At 43.3% G+C, this 22,389-nt stretch overlaps 2 protein-coding genes across 6 annotated transcripts; both read right to left on the minus strand.

Moving 5' to 3' along the window:
- Window positions 1-9,622: 9,622 nt before the first annotated feature.
- On the minus strand, window positions 9,623-20,844 carry LOC127658561 (gamma-crystallin M3-like). 5 transcript variants are annotated; one of them, XM_052147916.1, is made up of 3 exons: window positions 20,778-20,843; window positions 10,073-10,312; window positions 9,623-9,946 (listed from the first exon to the last, which is right to left on the minus strand). In XM_052147916.1, exons 1-3 carry the CDS (start codon window positions 20,784-20,786, stop codon window positions 9,671-9,673), a joined length of 525 nt encoding a protein of 174 aa, XP_052003876.1. In that variant the 5' UTR covers window positions 20,787-20,843; the 3' UTR covers window positions 9,623-9,670. The 5 variants fall into 5 exon arrangements, with proteins under 5 accessions (XP_052003876.1, XP_052003878.1, XP_052003874.1 ...); XM_052147918.1 differs by having other exon boundaries at window positions 20,711-20,780; XM_052147914.1 differs by lacking the exon at window positions 20,778-20,843 and adding an exon at window positions 10,570-10,635.
- On the minus strand, window positions 12,166-13,196 carry crygm5 (crystallin, gamma M5). Its single transcript, XM_052147913.1, has 3 exons — window positions 13,176-13,196; window positions 12,653-12,895; window positions 12,166-12,545 (listed from the first exon to the last, which is right to left on the minus strand). Exons 1-3 carry the CDS (start codon window positions 13,182-13,184, stop codon window positions 12,270-12,272), a joined length of 528 nt encoding a protein of 175 aa, XP_052003873.1. The 5' UTR covers window positions 13,185-13,196; the 3' UTR covers window positions 12,166-12,269.
- Window positions 20,845-22,389: the final 1,545 nt, after the last annotated feature.

Consider the following 22,389-nt stretch of genomic DNA (forward strand, 5'->3'; position numbering starts at 1 on the left):
CGCTGTGTCTTTCATACAGCAAATGTATAAATGCAAAATTTAAATTCACTGGATTGAGAGCCTTAAAAATAATGGAATAATGTAAAGATTTTGCTGTTTCAGAAGTAAATTGGTACTTTAATTCACCAAAGTGGCATTCATCTGATCACAAATATAGTCAGGACATTTCTGATGTAAAAAACAACACCATCACTATTTGAAAAAAGTCATTTTTGATCAACTCTAGACAGGCCCCATTTCCAGCAGCCATCACTCCAACACCTTCTAGATGCCAGTAATCATGTTAAATTGCTAATTTGGTACTAGAAGATCACTTACCATTATATCAAACAGAGTTTAAAGCTGTTTGGTTCGTTAAATGAAGCTTAACATTTTAGACTCCTTGTTACTTTTCAATAACCAGATCAGTGCAGTTGACAATGGTAGCTTTTTCCACCAGAGATCTATCGCTAAAATAAACATTTTCTTTCCAATAAAGACTTGGAAATTGTAATCCACTCACTTATTACATCAATGTTAGATTATTGTAACTCACTGTACATCAGTCTCCTGCAAACTGGGCTTGCCTGCCCATAGCTAGTTCAAAACATGGCAGCTAGACTTTTTACAGGGTCAAGAAAGAAAGATCACATTTCCCCGGTTTTAGCATCTGTACACTGGCTTCCTGTGAAATTCAGGGTAGATTTTAACATTCTGATTTATTTGTACAAGGCACTATCTGGTCTTGCACCCCAATATATCAGTGACCTTCTCTTCCCTTACTCCCCTACCAGAGCACTCAGGACTTCTGATCAACTTTTGTTCCTTGTTGCCACTATAGATCTAAGGGTGATTGTGTCTTTTCTGTGATAGGTCCTAATCTATGGAATTGTCTCCCTTTCCATGTGATGTCAGCTTCATCACTAGCCATTTTTAAATCTTCTTTAAAAACATTTTTTTTATTCTGTAGCTTTTGAATAGATCATTGAATAATTTGAAATGGATAAATACATAATGCTGTATTTAAAGGTTTTTATTTTATTCTGTTTTATATTTACCTTTAAATCAATCAGTTTTTATATCACTCTGTCATTATTTATTTGTTTGATCTGTAAAGCACTTTGGGTAAACTTCTGTTGTTTTTAAATGTTCTCTATAAATAAAGGTTGACTTGACTGAACATTGTCTTTGTGTTTGTTTTTGAGTTGCAACAGTATGCAATAGACTGGCATGTCTTAAGGTCAATATTAGGTCAAAAATGGCAAAAAAGAAAATTTCTTTAGAAACCCATCAGTCAATCATTGTTTTGAGGAATGAAGGCTATACAATGCTTGAAATTGCAAAATAATTGAAGAATTCATATAAAGGTGAACACTACAGTCTTAAAAGTCAAAGGACAACTGGCTCTAACAAGGACAGAAAGAGATGTGGAAGACCAGATGTTCAACTAAACAAGAGGATAAGTACATCAGAGTCTCTAGTTTGAGAAATAGACACCTCACGTGTCCTCAGCTGACAGCTTCATTGAATTCTACCTGCTCAATACCAGATTCATGTACAACAGTAAATAGAAGACTCAGGGGTGCATGCCTTATGGGAAGAATTGCAAAGAAAAATACACTTTTGAAAGGTTAAAGATGGCAAAGAAACACAGACATTGGACAACAGATAATTGGAAAAGAGTGTTATGGATCTTAAACCCATTGAGCATTTGTGGGATCAGCTAGACTGTAAGGTGCGTGAGAAGTGCCCAACAAGACAGCCACATCTATGGCAAGTGCTACAGGAAGCGTGGGGTGAAATGTCACCTGAGTATTTGGACAAACTGACAGCTACAGCTAGAATACCAAGGATCTGCAAAGCTGTCATTACTGCATGTGGAGGATTTTTTGATGAGAACACTTTGAAATAGTTTAAGTAAAGAATTTTTTTTTCAAGTTGTAATAGTAATTTTTCACTTTGTTAATGTCCTGACTATACACTGTGATCAGCTGAATGCCAATAAGTACCACTACCAATACTTTAATTAAAGTACCAATTTCATTCAAAAAATCTGTACATTATTCCAAACTTTTGGCCACCAGTGTTTGTTCGTCTTGCACTAATCATTCTGTCCCCCTCACTTTTGAAATGATTGCTACGCCCTTGCTAACATCCATGATCATCTTTTCAGTTAACGTCAAACTTATAAAGCTGTGATACAGCTCTTAACTTGACGAGCAATGTGGGGAAGACCTCCACCATCCACCAAAAACGCAGCGGGGTGTTCCGTCCGCCAGGAGCTGGAGGACTGCCTCCGATCCACCCGGGGAGGTGCGGCTGTCGTCTGCTGGAGGATGGAGGAGTAGCCGAGGACTAAGCAATGACGTACCAGAGAACCGGCGAGTAAGTGTTTTTTTTCCTTCTCTCTCCTCTCTCTCTCCCGCTGCTGATATGCATTGGCCTTTCCCTCTCTTTTAAATTTTACTTCGGTTTTGAAGGGGTACTGCACTGTTACAGGGAGTACCCCCTGTGTTTTTAATTATTGTTGTTTCTCTCTTTTAAATTTTTGTTTGGTTTATAGCGGGTTCTGCACTGTTACAGGGAGTACCCCCATGTTTTTAATTATTGTTGTTTCCCTCCCCCTATCCCCTCCTAGATTCAGAAATGCAGGGATGACCTGGTTCAGGGTGGTTTTCCCCATGGAAAGGGGGGGGCAGGGTGGGGCCAGGTCGTGATACTGCAAACCCTGCCCCTAATCAGGCTAATCAAGCCTCCGAGGGGGATAAAGGCCTACCGAGGACGGCAGTGCAAGAGAGAGATTTACGACAGTTGTCTGACACCTCTATGTGTGTGTGTTTGTTTTTTGGTTAATTTTATAATTAAAATATTATTTATATTGTCAAGCCGGTTCTTGCCTCCTCTTTTTCATTAATCCCTTTACACTATGAATTACAGAAATAGCAGCTCTCAGCAGAGAAGCGAAACAAATTACTAATCTGTAAAACTGTGAACTTTCAAAGGCGTTAGTAATTACGCAAAGACAAAAGGCGATTTCAGTCTTAAATCGCAACCTTATTGGATACAATGCTGATGTCTCAGAGGTCAAAGTCTGCAAGTTTTAAAGTGTTTTGGATGGTTTTCCCTCTTTGTGAACAGTAAGTGTCACTTTTACAACTCACTTCTGTAACATAGAGGTGTCACGTCGTCACGAACCCCGCTCCTCTGCCCCATCCCCGCTTCGTCGCACACACACTCACTCCTCAAGCTCGCACGCTCGTACCGCCCCCACGAGCTCGCACGCTCGTTCCTCCCCCTCGAGCTCACGCTTGTTTTGCTCCCTCGAGCTCTCCTGCTCGTTAGCAGGTCTCTCTCCTCAGGCTCACATGCCCGCTCCCAATGGCCAGAACATTATGACCACCTGCACTCATCTCAATCACCCCTTTAATCGTTTCACCTGCACTCGTCTCATCACCTTTCATTGTTTACACCTGCACCTTCCCCTATAAATACCACAGCACATCCATTTCACGGGGGTTGGTTATTGTATTTAGTTTCCCGTGTCTTTGCCCCCCCCCCCAGTCTCGTCTAGTTTTGCTCTCCTCTTGTTTACCCCTTAGCTTGCCAGCCCCCCTTGTTCCCCTGTCTTTACCTCTCGCTTGTCTTGCTTGTATATTGATTCCCCGGCTTCGACCTCACGCTCCCTTTGACTACTCTCTCCCGGATTTGCCCCCTTGTTTATATCTTGATTCCCCGGATTTTGACCTAACGCTCACCCTGACCATTCTTCTCTGGACTTGCCCTTGTTTTGTACTGTTGCCTGCTTTTATTTTAATAAAGCAGTTTTTACACCGACATTGTGACTGTCTCAACTTGTATTCGCTACAGAATAACCAACCTCACCGTAGACAGTCACAATGGAAACCGCTGAGGATTTCCGCAGCTCATTAGAGCGGATCTACAAGGCACTTTCCGCCCAGGGATCTACCGTCGGCCAACGCGATCAAACAATCGCGGCTCAGGGACAGCAGATACAGGAGATCCTGCAGACGGTACGTGCGATTTCCAATCAGTTTTTACCTGTTCCGCCTGCGCCTGTCCCTGTGTCCGTTGATGTTCCCACTGTATTTCCCAGCGCCGCGAGCTTTCAAACCCCCGAGCGGTTTGACGGTTCATCGGACGCTCGCCTAGGGGTTTTGATGCAGGACAGCGTATATAGTACGAGAGACCCTACCCTTCATGTTATGGACCCAGTGGCCCAGCTCTTGGTTCTTCGTCAGGGGAACCAACCCATTGAGGCTTTTGTTGTTGATTTTTGTGCCCTGGCTAACCAGGTGAATTTTGATGAGGTGGCTCTAAAAGACATTTTTCAATTTGGACTGAATGAGCCAGCCTCATCATTCATGCCTGGTGGTCGCTGCTCTCTCAACCTGGCTCAGTTTATTGACCTCGCCCTACTGTACGCTGGTTCCTCGTTTACTGTGGGGGAGGCAGACACTGAACCAGCGGTCCATACCACGGCCCCGTCTTGAAGCCTACCACGGCCCCCGTCTCGAAGCCTACCACGGCCCCCGTCTCGAAGCCTACCACGGCCCCCGTCTTGAAGCCTGACACAGCCCCCGTCTTGAAGCCTGACACGGCCCCAGTCCCGAGGCCTGTCACGGCCCCAGTCCCGAAGCCTGTCACGGCCCCAGTCCCGAAGCCTGTCACGGCCCCAGCCCCGAAGCCTGACACGGCCCCAGCCCCGAAGCCTGACACGGCCCTAGCCCGAAGCCTGACACGGCCCTAGCCCCGAAGCCTGTCACGGCCCCAGTCCCGAAGCCTGTCACGGCCAGCGAGTCAACGGCCATGCCCGCCACGGCCAGAGAGCCAGCGCCCATGCCCGCCACGGCCAACGAGCCAGCGCCCATGCCCGCCACGGCCAACGAGCCAGCGCCCATGCCCGCCATGGCCGGCGAGCCAGCACCCATGTCCGCCATGGTCAGCGAGCCAGCGCCTGTAGCCTCGACCGCCCCAGAGCCAGCGCCTGTAGCCTCGACCGTCCCCATGGCCACGTCCCCTGTTGGCCGAAGACGTAAGAGAAGGAAGAGGGCCCCTTCTCCCCAGTCTCGTCTTGTGCTCAAGACCGCAGAGGTTCCCTCAGAGTCTTCCACAGCTCTACCGACCTCTGCTCCACCCTCGGAGTCTTCCACGGCTCTGCCGGGTTCTGCTCTGCCCTCGGAGTCTTCCACGGCTCTGCCGGGTTCTGCTCTGCCCCGGAGTCTTCCACGGCTCTGCCGGGTTCTGCTCCGCCCCCGGAGTCTTCCACGGCTCTGCCGGGTTCTGCTCCGCCCCAGAGTCTTCCACGGCTCTGCCGGGTTCTGCTCCGCCCTCAGAGTCTTCCACGACTCTGCCAGCCTCTGCTTCCGCTCTCAGCCTCTGCTCGCCCCTCAGAGCCCTCGCGGCCTCCGCCTCACGAGCCTCCCAAGGCTCCTCCTCCCAAGCCTCTTCCTCTCGAACCTCCTAAGGCTCCTCCTCTCGAGCCTCCCAGAGCTCTACCTCCCAAGCCCCCCAGGGTTCTGCCTTTCAAGTCTATCGAGCCTCCTAGAGCTCCGCCTCTCAAGCCTCTCAGGGCTTCTCCTCCCGAGTCTTTCAAGGCTCCTCCTCCCAAGCCTCCCAGGGCTCCTCTTCTCGAGCCTCCCAAGGCTCCTCCTCCCAAGCCTCCCAGGGCTCCTCCTCTCGAGCCTCTCAGGGCTTCTCCTCTCGAGTCGTTCAGGGCTCCCCCTCCCAAGCCTCTCAGGGCTTCTCCTCTCGAGTCTTTCAGGGCTCCACCCCTCAAGCCTCTCACGGCTGCCTCTCAGTCTCTCAGGGCTCCTCCCCCAAGCCTCTCAGGGCTTCCCCTCAGTCTTTCAGGGCTCCTCCCCCAAGCCTCTCAGGGCTTCCCTCTCGAGTCTTTCAGGGCTCCTCCTCCCCTCGAGCCTCTCAGGGCTCCGTCCCTCGAGTCTTTCATGGCTCCACCCTCAAGCCTCTCACGGCTGCCTCGAGTCTCTCAGGGCTCCTCCTCCCTCGAGCCTCTCAGGGCTCCGTCCCTCAGTCGTTCATGGCTCCACCCCTCAAGCCTCTCACGGCTTCGCCTCTCGAGTCTCTCAGGGCTCCTCCCCTCTCAAGCCTCTCAGGGCTTCCCTCTCGAGTCTCTCAGGGCTTCTCCTCTCGAGTCTTTCAGGGCTCCACCCCTTCCAAGCCTCTCAGGGCTTCGTCTCTTGAGTCTTTCATGGCTCCCCCCCTCGAGCCTCTCGAGCCTTCCAGGGCCCCACCTCTATAGCCTCTCGGGTCTTCCACAACCTTTTTCCCCGAGCCTCTCACGGCTCTACTCCCAGAGACTCCAGAGCTTCCTAGGGCTCCACCTCCCGAGCCTCCTAGGGCTCCGCCTCCCGAGCCTCCTAAGGCTCCACCTCCCGAGCCTCCTACGGCTCCCCCTCCAGAGCCTCCCACGGCTCCATCTCCCGAGCCCCTCACGGCTCTGCTCCCAAAGACTCCAGAGCTTTCTATGGCTCCGCCTCTCGGGCCTCCTACGGCTCTGCTCCCAAAGACTCCAGAGCTTTCTATGGCTCCGCCTCTCGGGCCTCCTACGGCTCTACCCCCCGAGACTACAGAGCCTGCCAGGTCGTCGCCTCGGGGACCTCCCACGGCGCCACCTCCTGAGCCTTCCAGGCCTTCCCCCCTAAAGCCTCCTTCGGCTCCACCTCCAGAGCCTTTCAGGCCTTCGCCCCTAAAGCCTCCTTCAGCTCCACCTCCAGAGCCTTCCAGAACCCCACCTCCAGAGCCGCCTCTGACGGCACCGCCTTTCACGGCTCAGCCCGGACTTCCTGACCCTCTCCCTGTCCTGTGGCCTCTTCCCTGGCCTCCGGACCCTATTCCTGTCCGGTGGTCACCTTCCAGACCCCCGGACCCAGTCCCTGTCCTTCAGTCGCCTTCCAGACCCCCTGACCCTGTCTCTGCCCCACGGCTGCCCCCTAGATCTCCCGACCACCCACCTGTCCGCTATGTTCCCCCTGACCTTGCCTTGAAACTGCCCATTGACCCCATGGACTGTCTCATTTCCCTCTGTGCCCCTTGGACTGCCCTCAATTTTGTTTGTGTGTTTTGTGGGTTGTCTGTTCAGGGTTTTTTGTTTGTTGGGATTGTCCAGCACCACTTCCTCGCAACCGACGCGGCCGTCAGGAGCCGTCCGTTTTAGAGGGGAGTACTGTCACGAACCCCGCTCCTCTGCCCCATCCCGGCCGTCGCACACACACTCACTCCTCAAGCTCGCACGCTCGTTCCGCCCCTCGAGCTCGCGCGCTCATTCCGCCCCCCTCGAGCTCACGCTCGTTTTGCTCCCTCGAGCTCTCACGCTCGTTTTGCTCCCTCGAGATCTCCTGCTCGTTAGCAGGTCTCTCTCCTCGGGCTCACATGCCCACTCCCAATGGCCAGAACATTATGACCACCTGCACTCGTCTCAGTCACCCCTTTAATCGTTTCACCTGCACTCGTCTCATCACCTTTCATTGTTTACACCTGCACCTTCCCCTATAAATACCACAGCACATCCGTTTCACGGGGGTTGGTTATTGTATTTAGTTTCCCGTGTCTTTGCCCCCTAGTCTCGTCTAGTTTTGCTCTCCTCTTGTTTACCCCTTAGCTTGCCAGCCCCCTTGTTCCCCTGTCTTTACCTCTCGCTTGTCTTGCTTGTATATTGATTCCCGGCTTCGACCTCACGCTCCTTTGACTACTCTCTCCGGATTTGCCCCCTTGTTTATATCTTGATTCCCGGCTTTTGACCTAATGCTCACCCTGACCATTCTTCTCTGGACTTGCCCTTGTTTTGTACTGTTGCCTGCTTTTATTTTAATAAAGCAGTTTTTACACCGACATTGTGACTGTCTCAACTTGTATTCGCTACACACGTCCATAACAATGTTTTTTCCTCCTTAATGACAAATGACAAATGACAAAGAATAGGAATTAAATATTAAATATTTTAGGAGTGCCAACCCTTCTACATTCTGTGGCTATCAATCAATCTGGATTTAGCATTCAAATTCACAGAGTTTTTGCAGAGTGTGTGGTCTCCAAATGTCAATTTTTTCAATTATTCGTAAAGCTTTTTATTTAATTAATTCTAAAAAATTTAATTTTATTACAAACCTTTATCTCAGTATCTGATTTAAAATGGGCAGAAATCTAAATCTAATGACCCATAGATAAAGATAACCGTTATTTTTATTATTTTAAGTGGAATTTGCTCTGCAAAAATCAAGGACATCTATACTGTGACTTTTCAACACTGGCTTATAAGAGCTTCGCGTCGGGTGGTTCTTTGCCTTAGCATCGTGCATTAAAATTGTTTAATGTACACCTCACCAGGGACTATCCCTTATTTTAAGTCTATTCACAAATAGACAATGATATAAAAATGGATAAGGGATAATCCATGGCTAGGTGTGCATTTAACTATTTTAATTTACAATGTGGAGGCAAAGAACCACACTACATTAAGTGCTTATATCGTATATATATATATATATATATATATATATATATATATATATATATATATATATATATATATATATATATATATATATATATATATATTTGTATATGCGATTAATCGCGATTAATTAATCGGACACCATATTATTAATTCGAATACAAATTTTAATCGATTGACAGCCATATATATATATATATATATATATATATATAAACGTATAATTATATATATTTATAAAAAAAAATCTAATTAATTACATGGTGTCCCGATTAATTAATCGCGATTAATCGCATATACAAATATTTGCTGAGAAAGCCCCTCATATAACAATAATTCAATATATAAAGATTATACATATTTATATCAATATATAATTATACATAATTACCTTCTTGTAGCAGAAGAGTTAATCATAGATATGACGATACAAAAAGCGGCTTTAGAATACAATGTATTGTTTACTACCATATTATTGATCATAAGTCAATCACTGGCATACAGTTCACAGCAATCCATTTCACAAGTGAATTTGTCAATCAGTTGGGGATTTATTATGAGGGTTTGGATAAGGACTCGTCAGTGTACACCTGTGTCAGATGTCTCGGGTGCATTGTGTCATAAACAGAAAATGTTTAGTTCACTGTGTCAAGTTAAATATAGTTTAATACTCAATATTTAAACACATCTCGAGATACCTTAGTTTGCATTTGCGCTCCTTGAAGTGTTTTGAACGCAAGAATGTAACGCAAGTTTGCGTTGTTCTGCCTACTGAAGTCTTTTCTTCACTGTATAAACAGCTGCAATTTCACTTACTGCCCTCTGGAGTAAACAGATGGTACTACAAGATGCATTTCTCAAGAATCTTCCTTATTATTGTGTGGTTAATTGCGTAAATAGTTTTAACACGTTATTTTTTGTCAAATTAATCGCACTGAATTAACACGTTAAATCGACAGCCCTAGTATATATATATATAGGGCTGTCGATTTATCGAATTATATATAATTTGGACATCCAGATATGTTTAAAATGTTTATGATTGATTTTTGATAATCATAATTGATTTGCTTATTGGTGGCACACTGACCCTTTTGATGAAAATCAAAGTGTTGATTGATATCAGGCCAAAACAACAAATAATTGCAAGAATTTTATCTGTTAATGCTCATTTTATTATTTGTGTTTCAGACTGTGAATTTAACACAAGTCCATGATTCTTCTAACAGAGGTGAATCTGACGTTGCTGTATCCCATATCCCTGAAGCTTCTGAATTCTCCGGGCCTAAAGTAAATCATCCTGCCTCTGAAATGGGGTTGCTCATACATGAGCCAGTGACCTTCCATCACATGGCAGGACTGGCAGTCAGACATGCAGAAATGGTCAATGAAGGAATCACAGTCATCTGTCAGCTCGTGCATCTGACCTCCAAAGTTCTCCCTCTCATAGATCCTCATTCTATAGGGTCCTCTGTACTGTAAAACAAACAAAGAAAATGTAATCAATACCTTCAGTACGATATTAAAAAAATGAACTGGCTCATTTAGCTTCATGACTGACTGTTATTATTTCTATCATTATTGTTACGTTTTTTTTCTTACTTGAGGAACCATGCGGCAAGACCTGATGCCATCACTTATTCCCATGCGCATGTAATCAGCGTACTCGCCCCTCTTCATGAAGAACTGGTTTCCCATGAAATTAGGACTATCATAGACCACAAAGCAGCCGCTCTCCACTCTGCAGGAGTTGCAGCGGCTGAGGTAGGTAGACATGTCAGAGCAGTCACTGCTGCACTCATAGGAGCGACCCTGGAAGTTCCTGTCTTCGTAAAAGATTATCTAGCAAAAAAAAAAAAAAAAAAAGAGGAAGACTGGCTTTCTAAATATTTTTGCTTGCATTAAATACCAGATTATTATAACTGAACGTATGTATGAATGGAATATTAAATATGCTTATGTTAAACAAATACTTAGCAAGATATTCATGAATCACAATCTATTATCAAGATTTCCACACTTAAAATGTTACCATTCATTTGAGGTTGTTGCTGTTTTGGCAGCTCTACTCTGTTGGATTAAGCCCACCCAATACATACCTTGCCCATGTTTGCTAGTCTTTGTGGGATTCTGTCCAGCTACTATCTGTCTGACTGCCGGCTTTTATACTTTATAGGCTGATAATGTTTTTTGTCATTCAAATACCCTGAAACCTGATGAATAAGCAGGTCTGTGATTTCTATTAATTGAAATTGTGCAATCACAGCTTACAATGAGAGAGAGAGAGAGAGAGAGAGAGAGAGAGAGGGAGGTTAAACAAGATCTTTATTGAAACATTTATCTTTTAAAACAATATCTTATTTATCTCAGTAATAATTCTTAAACAGGCAATAAATAATCAATCAACTAAAACAATACTGTAAAGATGCCCATGTTGATAAAATTACATTGAAATTGTATAAGTTTAAAATCAACTTATCATTCTCCCCAATCTGACAAAAAAATTCCTTCACAGACCAGATATCAGAAAACATTGCAATATCATTAACCAATTTATAATAGGTATGCTCAATTTTAATTTGAGCAGTTACAATTCCCTTCATCACCTTCTTTACATCCACTTAACCCATACCTAACATTTTATTTGTTCTGGATGGACACTCTCTCTGCTGGATTCAGGTGTGCCATGTGTCTGTTTGTAGCCATAGCCCGATACATCTCCACTGTAAGTCGGCTGTACGCTTCTCAGTAAGATATTTGTACAGACACCTCCAGCATCCCTTAAAGCCTGTTCCAAACACCTCTGACCACCTTTAAAAATCTTCATTTGTGTTCTGCTGAAGAAAGAATTTCATACATCTGGGATGGCATGATGGTGAGTAAATGATGAGAGAATCTTTTATTTTTGGGTGAACTAACCCTATAATTCCCAATGGGTTCTCACTCCCAAGGCATCAAATACTGATGCTTGTGCAAAAGCTGTCACTATATAGATGTCGAAAGCACCCTCTAACGTCCAGCAGAGAATTACAGTATGTACTCTGATAATGTTCTTTGCCTGAAATTAATTCTGATCCAGTCTTGGTATGCAATAAAAAAGCAATAATGCAGAGCCATGGCATAAATGTTTAAGTAATATTTAAATTAGACATAACTGCTATTAATTAGATGCTTGTAAATAATAATTTGGTGGTGTAGCAAACTTTGTGTGTGTGTGTGTGTGTGTGTGTGTGTGTGTGTGTGTGTGTGTGTGTGTGTGTGTGTGTGTGTGTGTGTGTGTGTGTGTGTTTGTGTGAGCGTGTATTTATCACATTGTGGGGACCAAATGTCCCCATAAGGATAGTAAAACCCAAAATGTTTGACCTTGTGGGGACATTTTGTCGGTCCCCATGAGGAAAACAGCTTATAAATCATACTAAATTATGTTTTTTGAAAATGTAAAAATGCAGAAAGTTTTCTGTGAGGGTTAGGTTTAGGGGTAGGGTTAGGTTTAGGGGATAGAATATAAAGTTTGTACAGTATAAAAACCATTATGTCTATGGAAAGTCCCCATAAAACATGGAAACACAACGTGTGTGTGTGTGTGTGTGTGTGTGTGTGTGTGTGTGTGTGTGTGTGTGTGTGTGTGTGTGTGTGTGTGTGTGTGTGTGTGTGATTAAATAACAACACAGAATGAGCAATCGAGAAATATCTAGATGTTTATTCAAGTTTTAATTTCTCACTACACGCTTTGTTGAGAACTACATGGAAATCAAATGAGAATGAATTCTTTCAACTAATGAAGCAAGTGTAAATTCCTTTAACAGGACTCCACGATGCGTCTGATAGAACCAACTGTAATTGGGCCCAGGCCCATTTCCCTAAAGCTGCTATACTCCCCTGGCCGGATGTACATCATTCTGCCTTCAAAATTGGGCAGTTCATACATAAGCCAGTGGCCATGTGTGATATTGCACGACTGGCAGTCGGATATGTGAAAACGTTCCTGGATAGATTCACAGTCATCCATCAGCTCGAACTTTTGTCCAACAAAATTCTCTTTTTCAAAGATTCTCATTCTAAATGTTCCTATATGCTGTAAGGATGAGAAAAAAAAGTATTAAAACTTATAGTCTTATTATACTGGTTCGATATGTTCTATCAATTTACATGGAGAAAAAAAAACATTTAATTTAGAATTACCATAGGGATCATTCTGCAAGATCTGATGAAGTCACTCATACCCATGATCTGCAGGTTATCAGGATACACTCCTCTTCTAACCAGCATTTGGAAACCCATGAAGTTGGAGTGCTCATAGACCATGAAGCAGCCGCCTTCTACCTTACAGGAGCAGCAGCGACTCAGGTATGAGGTCACGTCAGGGCAGTCACCACTGACTTCATAGTTACGACCATGGAAGTTTCTGTCCTCATAGAATATTATCTGAAAGGCATAGCAACAAAAAGCCATTCTGACTATATAATCTGTATCTCTTTGTTCAATACTTTTCTTTGTTTACATTGAATGACAGTGGACAGATCCAGATAATCAAAACATTATTACTGTTAATCCTTTTGAAAGTAAAATGTGCTTTTATTCCTCCATTTAGAGATGATAGAAAATCAATGTAGAGTTTATTCAGAATCGAATCTGACTGTAGTAATAATAATACCACTAAAAACAAACAATAAGATCTGTCTTCTTTGGCATAGAAAGCTACTACCTTTCCCATGATTTTGCTCTTTTTCTATATTGTCAGTGTTTAAAAGCCATACTGTGTTGCTTTTATACTCGACTTGATTGCTTAAAATCTATAGGCCATTGTTAGAATGCCTGACTCAGCAATCCTTTTTTACAAGTCTACAAGTGGTTACCAGAATTCGCACCAGGGCTCATGCCAGCTGATGCTTTTCTTGGCTCTAGGGCAGGTGGAGGTGGACAGTGAATCCACTGGTATCTTGAATAAGCTTAAGCCTTATTCACTGTATGACTGGCTATGTCAGTCATTTATTCTGGACTCTCAAAAATTACTTGTGCCACAAAGGATTATGTTTCCAGATTGCCTCAACAGACAGTAGCATTGGTGTAACATTCAGGTCATTGCAGACAAGAAAATGAAACTAAAAGAACAGCTTTAATCTTAATGTTCTATACACAGCTAAAATTACAACATAAAAGTATGACATACAAAGAGCATCTGGGAACCATATCTGTTTTTCTCCATCAGTCTACCAACACTTTTATTGAGTCTTTTTACAGTTGACAAAATGTCTTTCATTAAAGTAGACACATAAATGGATCCAGTTTTTTATATTGCTCAGTTTTGTGTTGCATATGAAAAGATGAGTACTCGCAAGTGTGTATCACAGTGTGTTACATGTAAATAATGTTATATATGACTAGTCTGCTTTGTCTGCGTCTGGATTGCCAACATGGTCTTTCTCCATTTAAGTAGATGGGAGATGTACTTTTATACCCATGGAAAACAGCTGCCCAGTAACAATTCCAAGATGGCTACAGAGTGGACTGACATCCCTTGGAAGTCTCTTGGCTCTTCTCCGTAATGAAACATGGTGAGAGTTCTATGCCTATGTACAAACTCTGGACACAAATATAGATTAGCAAGTCTGATGAGTATCAGAGCTGGGATTAACCATCACATCACAAAACACAACATCATAACTCATGCAATGCCATCTTTTAATCAATATCAAAGCATTACAGGAACTGAATATACACAGCCCCGTATCAATGAGTCTGACCTGGAGAAAATTGCAAAAGCACCTGCACTTTCCTCATACTTAGCCATAGGGCTTGTAAATCAAAGTATGGTATAACATTTAGCTAAGGTTTGCACAAAAGGAGAGTGATGGAAACTGTGACCTTTCAAAGGTGTTTAGTAATTGCACAAGACCATATGGCAATTTCAGTCTTAAAAATTGCAACCTTAACGGATACCATGCCGATGCCTCATAGGTCAAAGTCTGCAGGTTGTAAAGTGTTTTGGATTGTTTTCCCTCTTTGTGATCAGTAAGTGTCACTTTTACATCTCACGTCCGTAACAGAGAGGTGTCACATCGTCAACAGAGTTTTTTCCTCATTAATGTTAAAATTACAAAGAATAGGAATTAAATATTACATATTTTAGGAGTGCCAACCCTTCTATATTCTGTGGCTATTAATATATCTAGATTGTGCATTCTAATTCACAGAATACATTTTTGCAGAGTGTGTGGCCTCCAAAAAATTTATGTCCATTTTTCCCATATTTGTGCAGCTTTTTATTTAATTAATTGAAATAAATGTAATCTTATTCCACAACTTTATTCTCAACTCAACTCTTTCAAAAACCACACTGGGTACCAAAGTGCTGTACATGGAGTAATAAAAAATAAATAAAATCACATTAATACAGCTTAAGAATGCAAAAAAAACATTTAAAACCTATAAAGCAAGAATAAGATAAAATCTACCTAGTACAAATTATAATGCAATTAATTAAAAGCTAGGGAATATAAATACGATTTTAAGGCACCCTGGAAAGAGAATAGAGACGGAGATGATTTTATGACCAATGGAAGCTCATTCCAAAGTCTAGGGGCTGCCACGGCAAAAGCTCTATCACCTTTAGTTTTTAGGCGAGATCGAGGAACTGACAGACACAGCTGATCACTAGAGCGGAGAGACCTTGAAGGTTGATTCAAACTTATTAAGGCAGAGATGTACTCAGGTGCAAGACCATGAAGAGCCTTAAACACATACATCAACACTTTGTACTTGATTCTGTATTGGATCGGTAACCAATGTAGTGAAATCAAAACTGGGGTGATATGGTCTCTTTTCCTGGTTCCAGTTAAAAGCCTAGCAGCTGAATTTTTTACCAGCTGCAGGCGAGAGAGAGAGGCCTGACTCACACCCAGATACAAAGCATTACAATAGTCCAATCGAGAGGACACAAAGGCATGCACAACCTTCTCCAAATCATCAAAAGAAAGGATGGGCTTCAACCTTGCCATAGTTCTAAGATGGAAAAAACTATTTTTAACCACAGCATTTATTTGTCGATCAAACCTGAGCTCAGAGTCGAATATAACACCCAGGTTTTTTACATAGGGAAGTTTTTTCCTGGAAGCAGTGACAAATTTCTTTCTAAATTTAAGTCACATCCCTTTGACCAAAAACAATAAACTCTGACTTATCCTCATTTAATTGAAGAAAGTTGTTTGCCAGCCAACACTTCACATCGGCCATGCATTTATGCAGAGACTCAAAAGAGTGGTGATTCCCATGTTTAATAGGAAAGTAAATTTGAGAGTCATCAGCATACAGATGATAGTGTATGCCATGCCTCTCAAAGATCTTTTCCTAACGGAAGCATGTAGAGGGAGAATAAAACGGGTCCCAAAATGGAGCCCTGAGGAACCCCACATGTTAAAGGAACAACTGATGAATAACAGTTCTCTAAACAGACTGAAATCGTTCTACCCTTGAGATATGAGGAGACCCAATCCAAGGCTAACCCCTGAATACCAACCTGGTCTCTTAGGCGATTGATAAGTATGTCATGATCAACCGTATCGAAAGCGGCACTAAGATCCAGCAGCAGAAGACCAACAGGACTACCAGAATCCACACCTAATAAAATATCATTTAAAACTCTCAACAGAGCTGACTCAGTGTTATGACCAGCTCTGAAGCCTGACTGAAATTGATCGAGCAAATTATTGATGGCTAAAAAATCATTTAATTGTGCAAGCACCGTCTTCTCTAATATTTTTGACATAAAGGATAATTTTGATATAGGTCTAAAGCTGTTCATATCAGATGAATCAAGGTTTGCTTTCTTAAGAAGAGGCTGAATAACAGCATGCTTAAAGCAGTTGGGAACAATACCAGTGGTCAGGCTACTGTTAATAATCGATAACACACTTGGACCAATTGATTCCACCACCTCTTTAAACAAAGTGGATGGAATAACATCACACATAGAACCAGTAGGCTTCATATGTGCAATTATATGTTTGAGTTGAGACAGGGACACAGGTACAAAACAGGTCAATAGATTTTATGGAACAGGATAGGTAACAGGATCATTACTAGTAGGTAAGATCTGTGAGCGTATACCAGAAATTTTAACAGTAAAAAATGTTAAAAACTGCTCACATGTGTCCACCGAAGGGGAGATGGGAGTAAGGGCAACTGGATAAAGAAATGATGTAATAGTAGAAAAGAGAACTTTAGCATTATGACAGTTCTTTGAAATGATATTAGAAAAATAGCTTGATCTGGCTAATTTAACTGCTCTTTGAAATTTAGTCAAACAGTCTCTCAAAATTTCATAGGACACTTGTAGTTTATCTTTAAGCCACTTTCGCTCAGCCTTCCTGCACTCCTGCCTAAGAGCTCGGGTATTACTATTCAACCAGGGCTGAGCCTTGACTTTTTTCTTCCTAATTTTTAATGGAGCCACAGTGTTTAAGATGCCAGAACATGACAAGTTGAACTGGGAGACCAAATCCTCAGGCCCCATATCAGAAAAAGGAGACTCCAGCAGTGATTTCAGTGGAGAAACATTAAAAGCAGCTGAAAAACTACTAGCAGTAGAGGGAGTGATAAAACGAGATGTGACAGCAACAGGGCCATCATTAACTTGATCACTGCATGAAAAATGTGGGTTAAAAATAACAGTCTTGTGGTCTGAGAACACAGTGTCAGCAATTTGCACATTGCTGATAGAAAACCCAGAGATAAAACCAGATCAAGGGTATGACCACATATGTGTAGGGCCAGCAACACTCTGAAATAAACCAAAAGAATCTAATAAATTAACAAACTCTTTGACCAGTGGTCTCGAAGGACAACACACGTGAATATTAAAATCCCCAAAATTAAAATGTTATCTGAGCAAGGAATAATAGCAGATAAAAAATCTGAGAACTCATTTATAAAATCTTTGTTATATGACGGTGGTCTGTAGATGAGGGCACATAACACAGATTTAAATGAATTCAGCATAACAAGCTGAGCTTCAAATGTAAAAAACGCCTCAGTGGACAGAAGCCTGCATTTGAACTTGTTTTTAAAAATAACTGCAAGGCCCCCACCCCTACCGACTGCCCTAGGTGAGCTAAAATAACTACAGTCGGGAGGTAAAAGTTCTGAAATAGGAGCCATGTCGCTGTTGCTGAGCCAAGACTCCGTAACAAATAAAAAAATCCAATTTCTGAGAGAGAAAAAGATCGTTCAGTATAAAAGACTTGTTAGAGAGAGATCTTGCATTGATCAAAGCCATTGTCACAGAGATAGAGTCAGACGAAAGATGAGAAGTCACATATGTATTTCCCGACCTACTGCTACCCAGGGTACGTAGGTTGTTTAGGTTAGCACCGCGGCCTTCATGCCGCCACCTCGAAACCACGGTCCGCGATGGTCGCCACCCTGATCCAGATGAAGTTGGATATACAGGCACCAAATATGAACCCCTCAGAGTCGGCAGCACTTCAACACCATCCCGCACTGAGGCCACAGATGAGAAGAAAGTAATCCTTTGCGACTTCTTCGACCTCACTAATCGTCCAGCCCGCTTTCGACGCCTCCTTCGCCGTTTCCTCCGCAAGCACATACACCCAGGCAGGTGGCAGACTTGCGTCAGCGTGACCGGCGCAGCATGAGAAGGGAACCACCAGTTGACACTGGGATCGCGTATCAAAAAGTCAGTTACCTCCGTTCGTAAATTTAAAAGATCCAAGCGATCATAGACCAGAACACAGCAAACCGTGCGAGAAATAAAGCCAATGATAAAGATAAAAAATAGCGTTAAAATAGATAAGTCACGTTGGCCATGACTGCAAGCCGGTAAACAACCTGGCGCCATCATGTCCTCCGATTATCATTCAATATCTCTGTGTCTGATTTAAAATGGGCAGAACTCTAGATCTAATGACCCATAGATAACGATAACGTCTAGGTTACGGATGTAACCTCCGTTCCCTGAAGTCCTCATTCAGCCGCGATGGCTGTGGGGAGGATGGAGGGTTCCAGTCCAGCCCCATGCTTGCGGCGGCACGGGCAAACATGTCGGATATCTGGCCGTCGGCCTCAGCCTGGGCGTGCTGGCCCGAAGGCGGCAGCCCAGAGGAGTCACCCGCATCAGATGCCGGACCGCTCTCCGGTGCAGTGGCGAGCACATCCAGCTCGGGGGCTCCAGAGGATAGGCAGGCAGGCTGTGAGGCGAGCCGCTGTTGCTTTGAACCTGGACGGGAGTCAACGAGCATGCTGGGGGCGGGTGGTTCGCAGGGGCATACTTGTTGAAACCGAGCCCACTGCCATCCCCAGATCGCCTCCATCGCCAGCCACGTCTTCCTCAATCCCGTGGGAAGAAGGAGCGACGCGGGGGGCAGCTGGAGTGCCGTTCCATCGGTTGAAGGAAAGCCGCGACTGCAACGTTGCCATGGTCATGTACTCGCAGTGAGAACATGAACCATCCACAAATGCTGCCTCGGTGTGATCGCAGCCCAGACACACGAGACAGCGCCTGGGGCCGTCTGAAGCAGAGAGCACTCTACCGCATCCAGGAACTACACAGGGGCGGAAAGGCATCTTTATAAAGACGCGTCCTGAAAAGGACGTTCAATGCCGCTGTGTATTGCTCTATTAGAGAAAATCCCTATTTTAACAAAACACTCTTTTAAGTTTTGCACATTCGAAGCACCAAGGGGCAAACTGCACTGCACTGCCACAAAGGAAGCTGCTGAAGTGCGCTGTAGATCCAACAGCAGTATCGCTCAGAGGTAAAGCAACAGGTGTGTGACAATGAAACAGACGCATTTCCCCACCTTTATACCCCTATGTCCGGGGGAGGGACATGCAAATTCTTCTCATTGGCCTTTTTTCATAGATCAGAGGTATACACAACGTCGAAGTGAGCGACAGACGGGGAACTGTAAATTTTATTCTTCCAACTGAAATTTGCTATCATCTATTCTGAAACGTTTAAATGCTGGCCTATGAGAACTTCCCGTCGGGTGGTTCTTTGTCTCAATGCTGTGCATTAAAATTGTTTAATGTACACCTCACCAGGGACTATCCCTTATTTGAGTCTATTCACAAATAGACAATGATTTAAAATAGATGAGGGATAATCCATGGCTAGGTGTTCATTAAAATATTTGAATGCACAACATGGAGGCAAAGAACCACACAACATCAAGCGCTTATATGTATATATATATAGAGAGAGAGAGAGAGAGAGAGAGATTTGGACATCCAGGTATGTTTATAATGTTTATGATTGATTTATGGGTGGCACACTGACCCTTTTGATGAAAATCAAAGTGTTGATTGATATCAGGCCAAAACAACAAATAATTGCAAGAATTTTATTTGTTAATGCTCATTTTATTATTTGTGTTTCAGACTGTGAATTTAACACAAGTCCATGATTCTTCTAACAGAGGTGAATCTGACGTTGCTGTATCCCATATTCCTGAAGCTTCTGTATTCTCCGGGCCTAAAGTACATCATCCTTCCACTGAAATGGGGTTGCTCAGACATGAGCCAGTGACCTTCCATCACATGGCAGGACTGGCAGTCAGACATGCGGAAACGGTCAATGAAGGAATCACAGTCATCTGTCAGCTCGTGCATCTGACCTCCAAAGTTCTCCCTCTCATAGATCCTCATTCTATAGGGTCCTCTGTACTGTAAAACGAACAAAGAAAATGTAATCAATACCTTCAGTACGATATTAAAAAAATGAACTGGCTCATTTAGCTTCATGACTGACTGTTATTATTTCTATCATTATTGCTAAGTTTTTTTTCTTACTTGAGGAACCATGCGGCAAGACCTGATGCCATCACTTATTCCCATGCGCATGTAATCAGCGTACTCGCCCCTCTTCATGAAGAACTGGTTTCCCATGAAGTTAGGACGATCATAGACCACAAAGCAGCCGCTCTCCACTCTGCAGGAGTTGCAGCGGCTGAGGTAGGTAGACATGTCAGAGCAGTCACTGCTGCACTCATAGGAGCGACCCTGGAAGTTCCTGTCTTCGTAAAAAATTATCTAGCAAAAAAATAAATAAAGTTGATTAAGTGATGTTTACACATCTACCCTCTGCAACTTGCTTGCATTAAATACCAAATTATTATAACTGAACATATGTATGCATGAAATCTTAAATATTTTTATGTTAAACAAATATGTTGCAAGATATTCATGAACCACAAACCAAGATTTCCACACTTAAAATGTTACCATTCATTTGAGGTTGTTGCTGTTTTGGCAGCTCTACTCTGTTGGATTAAGCCCACCCAATACATACCTTGCCCATGTTTGCTAGTCTTTGTGGGATTCTGTCCAGCTACTATCTGTCTGACTGCCGGCTTTTATACTTTATAGGCTGATAATGTTTTTTGTCATTCAAATACCATGGAACCTGATGAATAAGCAGGTCTGTGATTTCTATTAATTTAAATTGTGCAATCACAGCTTACAATGAGAGAGAGAGAGAGAGAGAGAGAGAGAGAGAGAGAGAGAGAGAGAGATTTAACAAGATCTTTATAAAATGGTTTATCTTTTACATCAACATCTTGTATATTTCAGTAATAGTTCCTAAATAGGCAATAAATAATCAGTCAACTAAAACAATACTGCAAACACACCCATGTCGATAAAATTAAAATTGTACAAGTTTAAAAATCAACTTATCATCCTCCCCAATCTCCCCAAAAGACACAAAACAGACCAGACATCAGAAAACATTGCAATATCATTAACCAATTTATAATAGGTATGCCAAGTTTTAATTTGAGCTATACCATTCCCTTCATAACATTCTTTACATCCACTGAACCCATATGTAACATAAAAATTTAAAAGACAGATTTCTGAAAGTCTTCCAGAAATTTAAAAGACATATTTTTCTCCTCTCTTGAAATGTATAATTTGGACCACTTATAAAACATTGATAAGAAAAAAATAATATAAACCTTTCAAAACATCTTGTTAGAAACAACAAACAATAAATAAATAAATGGATAACAGTTTCTTCAGCCCACCAAAATGGACATTATCTCCCAACTGCTGGAGTCATGTGTGCCATGTGTCTGTTTGTAGCTACAAACGTATGTAGTTCAACCATCGGGGAGTTAGCTCAGTGGTAAAACACCATACACTTGAGCACTACAGACCAGGGTTTGATCCCCACCTACGGCAGTCTCGCCACAGCAAGACTGAACCATGGAAGTGAACCCCTGCGGAAGAGTCTTCAGTTAACAGATTCTGTCAGCCCTCTCAGACCAAGTTGTGACTAGTCAAAGGCATGACCAGACTCTGTCAGAGATCCTTCACCTACTGAGTTGCCAGTCCCAAGACCCTTCCCAATGATTCACCAGGATCTATGCCTTCTTTACCATCAGAACCCAGACTACCATCTCCTGAATGATTTGACAGCAGTCCTGAGAGCTGTAGAGGTTTCATCACTCAGTGTACCCTGGCCTTCCAGCAGCAGCTTTCCCACCGAGAGTAGTAAGTTGGCTTATGTCATAACCCTTCTCACAGGCACTGGACTAGGCCTCAGCCTTATGGGACCAGAGATCTCCACTTACTACCAACAGCCAAGACTTCATTTCTGAGATGAGGAGAGTTTTCCTTTACCCAGCTAGCAGATCGTCGCCTGCTTCACCTCTCTCAAGGCACACAAAGTGTAGCGGAGTATGTCATCAAGTTCTGCACCCTTGCCATGGAAAGTGGATGGAACCATTGAGCCCTGAGAGCCACCTTTCACCATGCCTCGTCTCCTGAGCTCAAGGACGAGCTGGCTTTCCGAGATCCCACACCTGATCTTGAATCCCTCATTGACTTGGCTATTCGGGTGGACCATCGCCAGAGAATCAGAATCAGAATCAGAATCAGCTTTATTGCCAAGTATGCTT

Source organism: Xyrauchen texanus, chromosome 18, assembly GCF_025860055.1.
Source record: "Xyrauchen texanus isolate HMW12.3.18 chromosome 18, RBS_HiC_50CHRs, whole genome shotgun sequence".
NCBI lineage: Eukaryota > Metazoa > Chordata > Actinopteri > Cypriniformes > Catostomidae > Xyrauchen > Xyrauchen texanus.